At 37.7% G+C, this 10,956-nt stretch overlaps 1 protein-coding gene across 1 annotated transcript; it reads right to left on the bottom strand.

Moving 5' to 3' along the window:
* Window positions 1-418: 418 nt before the first annotated feature.
* faah2a (fatty acid amide hydrolase 2a) lies at window positions 419-8,824 on the bottom strand. Its single transcript, XM_058386541.1, has 11 exons — window positions 8,557-8,824; window positions 7,066-7,148; window positions 6,803-6,939; window positions 5,370-5,579; window positions 5,007-5,126; window positions 4,763-4,898; window positions 4,187-4,304; window positions 3,984-4,103; window positions 2,830-2,941; window positions 2,536-2,724; window positions 419-1,754 (listed from the first exon to the last, which is right to left on the bottom strand). The coding sequence occupies exons 1-11, from the start codon at window positions 8,746-8,748 to the stop codon at window positions 1,534-1,536; spliced, it is 1,638 nt and encodes a 545-aa protein (XP_058242524.1). The 5' UTR covers window positions 8,749-8,824; the 3' UTR covers window positions 419-1,533.
* Between the last annotated feature and the right edge of the window lie 2,132 nt (window positions 8,825-10,956).

The following is a 10,956-nucleotide window of genomic DNA, read 5'->3' as shown; positions in this document are numbered from 1 at the left end:
AGGTTTTTATTTTCAGATTTACCACACACACACAATCTGCAATACAAAAACATTTGTCACAAAATAAACTGTATACATTTCATTACATTTCCAGAGTCAAGAGCTTGTATTTTTACCATTTGTTTATTTTATTATTATATCTATCACATTTATTCTATTTTTCTCTGTTGTTCTTTGTTGCAATGTGAGACAATTAACTAAGAAAAACGTATGTGACAAATAAACAACTGTGAACCCTGAACCTTTCAACCACACCTGGTCCATTTCAGTACTCCAAGTGGTCTTAGACCATGACTCAGCTTGTTTTCTCTTTCTTTTGTGTGTGTGTGTGTGATATGTAAACACAAAAATCAACTCGGACACCTCTAAAGATGTTTTCACTCTCCAGTTCTTAATAAATGAACCATACTCCATCCTGTTAAAGTCTGAAAGCTGTTTATTTTATGGAAACGTTTTAATATGCATAAATATGACATTTACTTTTCATTCTTACTCCTTGTTTCTTTAATAAACGTGTTCACAGGAATCTGCAATACTATTCTGCTGTTTAAAAAAAGTCACAATAAAATGACACATTCATTTATGTAGCATGTAGTACACATTTCTTTCTTTCTCTCTGTGACATGTCTTAATGAGAATACATTTCCTTTGTATTTATATATATTATCTCTATAGTGTAATAGTAATTTAAAAAGGATTTAAATTACAAAATTACATATTAATCTCTGTGGTGTACTTTAATATTATCACATATTTCCTTTCTTCCTCCTTGCAGGGTTTTCTTTCTTTCTTTCTTTCTTTCTTTCTTTCTTTCTTTCTTTCTTTCTTTCTTTCTTTCTTTCTTTCTTTCTTTCTTTCTTTCGTCCCTCCCTTCCTTACTTTCTTTTTTTATTCCCCATTTCCTTTCCTTTCCTTTCCATTCCATTTATTTTCCTTTCCTTCAGTCTTTCTGTCTTTTCTTTCATCACAGCAAAAAGACATTGATCTTTGTGGCTTGTTTTAATAATACATATCCTTTTCTTTCTTTCTTTCTTTCTTTCTTTCTTTCTTTCTTTCTTTCTTTCTTTCTTTTTATTTACCCTTTCCTTTCCTTTCCTTTCCTTTCCATTTACTTTCCTTTCCTTCAGTCTTTCTGCCTTTTCCTTCATCACAGCAAAATGACATTGATCTTTGTGGCTTGTTTTAATAATACATATCCTTTTCTTTCTTTCTTTCTTTCTTTCTTTCTTTCTTTCTTTCTTTCTTTCTTTCTTTTTCTTTCTTTCTTTCTATTTATATTTAATGTCTCAATATTTTAATTGTAATTTAATTGCTATATATTAAATTAAATTACAACATTACACATTCATCTCTGTGGTATATCTTATTATTATTACATTACATTATTTCCTTTCTTCTTTCTATTTTTCAGCCTTCCTTCCTATCTTCTTTCCTCTCTTAATATTCTTAATATTCCGTAAGCCACATTATTATGTGGAAACTGTAAGCTTTAAGAAGATAAAGTAACTAATTAATGCATGGACAGTTTAGTAGTTATGTAGCATTACTGAGATCATTCGAGGTGCTGTTCGGTGTGCGCTCAGTGTGACCCGGCTCCCTCCATCCTCCTAAAGCTTTCTCCAGGTACAGAGCAGTGGCCAAAGAGAGATGATCCTGTAGCTTTCCTGCCACAAGCTGCAGTCCAAGAGGCAAACCCTCCACACTAAGCCCTAAAGGACACTGGGTCACTGGCAGCCCGAGGATATTAAAGATTCCTGCACCCAGAAAGACATTTGTAGAAAAGCATGACAAGAAAAGCGAGTAATAATATGTCTTTATGATTACATGCAAATCCTTTGGCTCTCTAATACAACATGACAAATGAATATATAAAACCTATAAGAGAAGAAGGCAACATTGGTAGACATGGCTGTGTTGCAGTACATTTTTAACAGACTCTCATTGGTTTCTCTTCACTGTTTCTTATGAGAAACACCATCTTAATGCTGCACAGGTGCTTTATTACCCCCTTGAGGCTCGAGTGGTTGAGTCAACAAGAGCAGGAAGCATTTTGATTGAATTCTTCAATAGTTAGAAATAAAGCTAGCACCCATGATGGATATCTGTTTAGAACTTTTTATGAGTCTCAAAAGTGTCTCTAGTGTCCACTGAATGGATTCCATGACTACCCAGGTTACCAGATTTGCTCAAGCTACTTTGTGAGGCTACCCATGCTTGCTGGGTTTATTGGGCATTTTCATATCATTGTGTGTGACATGATTATTAGGTTAGTTCCTCTAGATATAATAAATAATAATAAAGTATTGTTTGGTAAATGGCAACACCAGAGACTAGGCTCATGACAAGGTGGTCTTCAATTTTGGGGCCATCTCAGAAAATTGTATGAGTATACTTTTTATAATGCATATCCAAGACATGGTGGACCTTGTTGAAACTTTAGATATGATTATTCAGGGGGAACTCAAACCAAAAAAGGCCAAGGAAACAGAAAGAGATTCAAACATTACCGAAAGTCAAAGAAGAATCAAGGCTGACCTGTGTAAGAGAAGTTGAAGGGGGTGAACAGAGGCTGGTGGTGTTTCGGTGCCAGTTGAGGGTGTGAAGGATACAACAGCACTCCATCAGTACCCAAAAGTTCCTCCAGATCCTTTTGCAAACTCTCTTTCTGCTGCAGAATGAACTGAGATGGCTGTGAGCTCTGAAACATCTCCACCAGAGCCAGACCTGAGCAACAGAGACAGGGCGCGATTGAAATGAACTCCTGGGTTACAGTTGTGATATCTATCCCCCGTCCTTCTCTTTTATAGACACAATAACAGAAGCATGTACCTATAGCAGCCATGGTGTGAGAGGACAGTCCTAGAAACCATTTGAAAAACTCCCACACAGGCCACACCTTCTTCTCTCCTCCACCCATCAGCTCAGCAAAAGTAGTAGGGGGCTGAAATAAAAACAGTTAGCAGTTAACAGTTAACAGTCCTCAGTTAGCACATATCAATCCAAATATAAAGCTTAAAGATTAATATAAAGGTTTGGAAGTCTTAATACTGATTGACAGAAACATCTTGGTTGACCATTTAAACCCTCATCACCACCACCAAACTATATTCTGTGTGTTTTCTCTTTACAACCATGGTGAGGAGAATTGCATCTGATGAGCAGAAGAACATCAGGTTTCAGTCCTGCCAGCCAAGAACAAGAGTCTGAGGCTATCATGGACACAGACTTACCCAAAGTGGGCAGTTCAAGGTTTGATGTGGTGTGCATGGTGTAATGCTTTTCTGCTCACCGCAGTTGTAGAGTGCTCATTTAAGTTCTGTAGACTTCCTGCAAGTGCAGACCAGGCTGGTCATTCTCCTTTGATCAACAAGGTGTTTCAGCTTGCAGATCCTCCATTTACAGGATGTTTTTACACCATTCTGTGTAAAGTCTAGAGATTGCTGAATGTGAAATTCCCAGCCAGCCTATCTGGTACCGACAACCACACCATGATCAAAGTCACAATGAATATACTTTATCTAATTCTCTGTCTAATATTAGAATATTAAACATTCTAATATTTGATTTAAACATTAACCAAACCCACGTGATTGGATAACGAAGCCTGTTCCTGAAGATGATAATCATATTCACTTGATCTCTTGGTTTTAAGTTTACTAACAAGTGCCACTTTAGCATTGTAATGTCTTGTAAGATACGACAATAGGTAGAATACAGTCGATAACACTTTACATTTCATTTTCAATTAGCTTAATGGACTAATGGGTATTCATATTCTATTTTATTTCTCGTGAATGCTCCTGTCTCTTAAACATGCAAAAAAAGTTTAAATGTTATGTAGGAAAGACAACTTAGAGGAAATACCCTTTAACACAGTCAGTTCTGCTGTTTTCATATATCTGGAAAGAAATGACTTTTTTTTTTATTGAAGTTGTGTTTCTTTTTTCTCGCTTTTATGGACTTTACAAACAACACAATCAAACCTTTCCATCCTTGCCAGGTGAAGACATCATGGCTCCCCAGATCTGAAAGGAATATTTGAACTGAGGAATGCGCAATTCTTGAACTCGGACCCCTAAATCAGCCTCTAACTGTTCAACCACCTGAAACACACAAACGCATTACACTTAGGAAGTTTGTAATGTTTTTGTGTAGCTATTAAAAATGAAGACACACACACACACACCTTCTTCTGTGCCTGAATCAGTTGTGGATCTACAGGAGAGAGAAGAGGTGACCCTCCATCATGAGGAACAGAGAAGAACCGGAGTTTCTTTAGATCCACATTAGTAGAGAGGGATAATCTGTGGGAAGGTAGAGCAGATTTATGGGTTTCATAGGTTTTTAATAGTTTTCTGAGTTTGTATTTCTGATCATAGTGCAGCTCATATAGTAGAGACTATTATAAAGAGCCAGTGGATAAGTCATTAGACTACTGAACAAAAGTTGTGAGTTTAAATCCCAGCACCACAAAACTACCACTGCTGGGCCCTTGAGCAAGATCCTTAGCCCTCAACATGTATAAAGATACAAGTGTAAGTCACTCTGGATAAAGCATCTTGCAAATTGCTTAAATGTACTACTAAGAAGGTGGTATTATTAAATCTAAGATATGTTACTGCGTAAGCTGCCTAAGCTGAACACATTTACTAGTTTGGCTAAAAAATAAGTGGATTCAATCTAAGCATTTATACAGTCCTGAGATTTGATTGCAACCTTCAAAACTCTAGCTTCCATCCTCAGTTTCATTGGTTGGACTTACTTTTCTGCATTGGGTCCTGCCATAATCCTCAGCATGGGCAAAAGATCCTCAGCGTAGCGGCACATGGGGCCTGTACAGAGGAAGCCTGGCTGCTGTCCAGATGCTGGAGGATACTGACCTCCATTATTTACTATACCTGCAGACAAAAGCAAAATGATATTAAACCTCATTACAGTCTACACAAGACTAAGGAACTAAGTGGCATTTATCATGTGGCATTTATCTTACACACATCAATTCTTACCTGCTGTTGGCTTATGTCCAAAGATGCCGTTAAAAAAGCAAGGTATGCGAATGCTTCCACCAACGTCTGATCCCACTCCAATCACAGAAGCACCACTACCTATTATACTTCCCTCTCCCCCTGAAAAAAGATAGAGAGAGAGAGATAGAGAGAGAGGTAGTGAGTGAGAAAATAGATTTGTATTTGATAATTCTGTAGTCTACATGAAGCCAAAGAACCAATTTTGCCAAAACTATTCTAAGGTTCAAGCAGAAAATGTCATCTAATGATTATAAAGAAAAAAATGGTTTGAGTTTTAAAGGGGTGTGTGTGGATGGAACAGGTTTAGATGAATACTTATATATATACTACATATATCCTAACCTGAGCTGCCCCCTGCTATCCTCTTGAGGTCATAAGGGTTTCTGGTAATGCCATAAAGGTGGTTGTGAGACTCCAGCCACATGGCCAGCTCACTGCAATTGGTCACACCAAGTGGAATTGCCCCAGCTCGCTTTAGCAGAGCCACAGGTGGGGCATCCACTCCTGAAACCACCGCCCTCCTGCTCAGCAGTCCTGTAGAATTGGGCATGCCTAAGAGATAGAGAGGGAAAGACAGAGAGATAGAGAAAATACTGCTGGAATTGCATTCTTATTACAGAAGGGTCTGTTGACTTTCCCTATACTGTTGGTGTGTCTTTGGAACGATTTGTGTTTTTGAGTCTCTATTTAATCTCGCAGATACACTCAACAATTTATTCTTAAAAGTACTGATTCCAGTTAACATGCTATATTCAGATATTCTGTCAAATAACCAGTTAGCTAGTATTTGCAGTATAGTTAAACTATCAATCCTATTAGCCTTTCAGTCATATTAATATTCAGTCATATTTTTTAATACAACTTTATCTCAGAAATGATATGAATATAGTATTGCATACATTTGCACTTTATTCACAGTTATATCACAATATTGTATTGTATTCATGTGTTTTATATATATATATATATATATTTTATATATATATATATATATATATATATATATATATATATATATATATATATTTTTTTTTTTTTTTACAGCTAATTCCATTTTATTTCCACTTTATCATCCATCCATCCATTTTCTATACCCACTTTATTTAGGGTCACGGGGGTCTGCTGGAGCCTATCCCAGCACACATTGGGCAAAAGGCAGGGGTACACCCTGGACAGGTCACCAGTCCATCACAGGCCACATATAGACAGACAACCACACACACTCACACCTATGGGCAATTTAGAATTATCAATCCACCTAATGTACATGTTTTTTGGACTGTGGGAGGAAACCAGAGTACCCAGAGTAAACCCATGCAGGCATGGAGAGAACATGCAAACTCAACACAGAAAGGCCCCTGCCTGTTTGAACCCGGGATTTGAACCCAGGACCCTTCTTGCTGTGAGGCAACAGTGCTAACCACTAAGCCACATGTGCACTTTATCATATATTTTTTATTTTTTAAATTCTATTTTTGACTACAGTTGTAAACAGCATTTCACTGCATGTCATACTGTGTAGGAACACTCACATAAGAATTCATAAATAAGAATTAGCGACTCTTTCAGAAATCTTGTGAGGTTGGCTTGTACAGTATATGGAACGTATATAATGTATCATATCCTGCTTTACTGTATTCTGTACAATCATACACATTATATTCCAATATGCTATATATTGTCAGGTATATTGTAACAGTTTGCATTTTTACTAATTATTTCACCTAAAGAATAGATGCCTTATTAAATGAACAGATATGTGGCTTTATAGTTACCTTGCAGGGCGAAGGCTTCTTTCACAGTAAAGGGCACACCGAGGAGAGGAAGTCTGTCCTCCAGTACATCCTCTCCTCCTGTCTCCTCCTCTATCAGTTTATCTACCTGTGCTGCTTCTTGGAGCGCTGCACCAAACCTGATAGAGAGAGAGAGAGAGAGAGAGAGAGAAAGAGAGAGAGAGAGAGAAAGAGAGAGAGTCTATAATAAGAACAGAGTTAAAATCTCCATGACATTTGCAAATGAACACTTAAGGCTTCCTCACCTGTCTTTAACCAAAGCATTGATTAGTGGGTTGACTTCCTGGATACGATCGATGTAAGCCTGAACCACCTGGACACTTGTTACCTATGGTACAAATAAACGAAACTTTAAAAACTTTCAAGCTTAACATTAGATAGATGCCACACTGTCGACAGGGTCATGGGCAGCCAGGGCTCACTAATGCACATGGGAAGCGAAGGCTGGCCCGTGTGATCCAATCCAACAGACGAGCTACTGTTGCTCAGATTGCTGAAGACGTTAATGCTGGTTCTGATAGAAAGGTGTTAGAATACACAGTGCATGACGGGTCAGGGCTGTTTTGGCAGCAAAAGGGGGACCAACACTATATATATATATATATATATATATATATATATATATATATATATATTTATATATATATATATATATATATATATATATATAATGTCATATTAACTATAACTGCAATATAAAACGGTTCAGGACTGAAAAGATTTACATTAAAAAATGTCAGTATTTATCTTTTAGCATATATATGTATATAATATTTGAAAATTAAGATTGTATCCATACATTTTAAATCTGCATAACAGGGCATGCTTATTAGACAAGCTTGATGATGTTTGTACCATTAAATGTAAAAAAGAAAAAGAAAAAGAAAAAAAAAGACTTTCTAATAAACAAATGAAAACATTTATCTTGTTTAGCACTATAGGGAACAAAAATCTACCTTGCATGCTATGTTGCAATTTGGTTTTAAAGAGGAAGAAGAATAAAAACCTCTGGAATTTAATTCCCACATATTTAAAGCCATGTTTGGATTAGGATGTAAGCCTTGAACAATAGGCTGCTCATTGTCTTGACCTTTATACACTCTAAAACGCCCAAGTGCTGTACACAGACTTGAAGACATGCAACTACTAAAATAAATCATCCTTTTTTTAGTTTGAAGAAATGCTGCAGTGTTTCTAATGCAATGATTTGCAAAAAACAGGGGCCCAGGAAGCATAGCCAGGGGATTCATGATGATGATGATTCTACTTCCTCTTCTTCTTATTATTATTTTGCGGGCGATATCCTAACCCTGTGTGTGTGTGTGTGTGTGTGTGTGTGTGTGTGTGTGTGTGGTTAATTGAATTGAAATGATTAAATTCAAGCCTTAATACCCCAAAAACAAGTTGCCTCAGCTCTTATTTCACACACTCATATAATGATCCGAATATTCCTTCAGTTTAATTTATTTTATTTATAAGTCGGGTGTTGTAAGTCCGCCTTTCTTTAAACATATGAAAGAAAAAAGTTGTGTTTAAGCAAGCCAACAAACCAAACTACACTTCCCATAATTCCACCAAAACACTTCACCTTGCATCCCTTCCTGAGATCTGAGCCACAAAAAAAAAGCCTTGTGACAACCGTTTAAAAGGAGGTCGTATTAAATGTCGCACAGTATTATCCTTCGTCAGGATAATAAAACAGGCATTAAAAGTGAATCAGTGAATCGGTGTCTCACTTGTTTGCGGCGGATGTTCCGAGCGAGCTGAACGGCGGAAACGCGCAGCAGCGGCTCGGTGATGGGGGGAAGCCGGTGACCTTCTGCGCTTCCTCGATGCTGAGGTGCGAATAACCTGAATAATGCCAAAAACGTTTTAACGACAAGACGCAACAAACGACCCCAAAACCGCTCCAGTCGGGTCGAGGCCATTGCGAGCGGATGAGGACGCAAGAAGGAGGAACGGACTGCTTTAGCTGTGAAATAAAACCGGATTTTGATCCTTCACTGCCCCCATCATGCAGCGCGGTGCAACTACTGTACACATCAGGTGCATCTTCCCGTACATAAGAAATCATTATTTTGCTCTATAAATTCATTTGAGAAAACAAATATATGCAAGCCAGGAAAATAAATGAACATTTTGAAAGGCATGTTTCTGAGAACTATTAAATCCATTTTTACATACACCGATCAGGCATAATATTGTGTTGGCCCTTCTTTTGACTTCAAAACAGCCCTGACCCATCATGCACTGTGTATTCTGACAGCTTTCTTTCAGAACCAGCAATTTGTGCAACAGTAGCTCGTCCATTTGATCGGATCACACGGGCCAGCCTTCGCTCCTCATGTCCATCATTGAGCCTTGGCCGCCCATGACCCTGTCGCCAGTTCAACATTGTTCCTTTTTTGGACCACTTTTGATAGATACTGACCACTGCAGCCCGGGAACACCCCACAAGAACTGCGGTTTTGGAGATGCTCTGATCCAGTGGTCTAGCCATCACAATTTGGCCTTTGTCAAACTCACTCAAATCCTTACGCTTGCCCATTTTTCCTGCGTCTAACACATCAACTTTAAGGACAAAATGTTCACTTGCTGCCTAATATATCCCACCCACTAACAGGTGCCATGATGAGGAGATAGTCAGTGTTAATCCCTTCATAATATTCAATTTAATATTATGGCTGATTGTTGTACATTAGCAGGCATAATTGTTCACATAAACTGTCCTATAGCTGAAAAAAATCAGAATGGACAAAACAATTTCCAGGGTCTATAATAGCCAAATAAATTTACATTACATGGCAACCCACATCATGCCTGTATCCCATGGGGGGTTTGGTAGCTTACTGGTTAAGACAGTGCTCTATTGATTGGAAGGTTGTGTGTTCAAATCCCAGGTTCACCAATGTGCTGCTGCTGGGCCCCTGAGCAAGGCCCTTATTGCTCAGTTGTATAAAATGAGATTTGTAAGGTGCTCTGGGTAAGGGTGTCTACTCAATGCCAGAAATGTAACTGTCACACCAATGCTTAACCCCTGAACAGGCTACAGTAACTTTCTAATTTAATATGTGCAGTCCCCACTGGTACATTATGAAATTCCAAACTGTTTGCATGTAGTTAAAAAAGTTATGATTTGATGAACATAACTTTAAGGTGACTGAGATGAGTTAATTCAATAAAAATAAAGAAAAATGAGGCAGAACATTCACAGACTCTCAGACAAAAATGCAGAAGATGAGAAAAGAAGGTTCATTCAAGAAGTGTAGACTATTGAAACTGTTCAAGTAGCACAAGATCAAATCTTTTTCTTACTCATTTTTATACTATTGGATGGATGGAGTTTGGACTGCTGGGGGTCAGGTATTTCTTGAGGTATTCCTTCAAAAAAATATGTCAAAAAATACCATGAATATATCATATTATATCATGTATCTAAAGTGTATCTAAAAAAATTATGTGCTTAAACACAATAAAGTGTATTGTGTTCAAGCACAATACACTGGGACACATTGACTGGTCTGCAATCTCATTAGGTTATAAATTATTATTTGAAACACAACAGCCAGTTATACACACACACACACACACACAACTCCAACTGTGAATTTTGTGTAGGAGGCTGCATACTCTCCTGTCTCCTGTGAATCCTATAAAAATAATTTGTACTACCCAAAGTAAATAGGAGTTTGCCCAGTCTGGGCTAGCATGCATTGGTCATACATGAGATTCATTTTGGCCATATCCAAAGGATAGTTGCACAAAGACAACCGCTATTGAACCAGCTTGGGTAAAATAGGTGTTGGTCCAGTATGGGCTAGCTTGCAGTGGTCCCACATGGGATTCATGTAGGCATACCAATAAGAAAACATGTGTTGAGCCAATGGATAGGATATATAGGGGTTAACTCTGGTCAACAAAAAAAAGTAATAACTTCATGGGTGCCTGTCAGAAAAACATCTTGAAAACCCCCGTATAATGACGTGTACTAAGAGGGGAAAATGTTCAGTGTTCATTTCGAAACTGAAAGTCTTCATTCCTTGCAATTTCCCCGTAGTTTATTTGAATAATGCTGGGCACAATGACGAGGGAGGCAGGGTTAACCTTTCAATTTCAAGATAAATGAATCTTTATGT

Source organism: Hemibagrus wyckioides, linkage group LG03, assembly GCF_019097595.1.
Source record: "Hemibagrus wyckioides isolate EC202008001 linkage group LG03, SWU_Hwy_1.0, whole genome shotgun sequence".
Classification (NCBI taxonomy): Eukaryota; Metazoa; Chordata; class Actinopteri; order Siluriformes; family Bagridae; genus Hemibagrus; species Hemibagrus wyckioides.
This window is presented reverse-complemented; position numbering and strand designations above follow the sequence as displayed.

Bases quoted from the DNA above. Each gene is read 5' to 3' on its own strand.
- faah2a (XM_058386541.1), bottom strand. From the start codon at position 8,748: ATGGCCTCGACCCGACTGGAGCGGTTTTGGGGTCGTTTGTTGCGTCTT. The intron at 7,149-8,556 runs GTGAGACACCGA...TTTGTACCATAG, and splicing joins GGAACATCCGCCGCAAACAA to GTAACAAGTGTCCAGGTGGT. The intron at 5,580-6,802 runs GTAACTATAAAG...TCTATCTCTTAG, and splicing joins AGAAGCCTTCGCCCTGCAAG to GCATGCCCAATTCTACAGGA.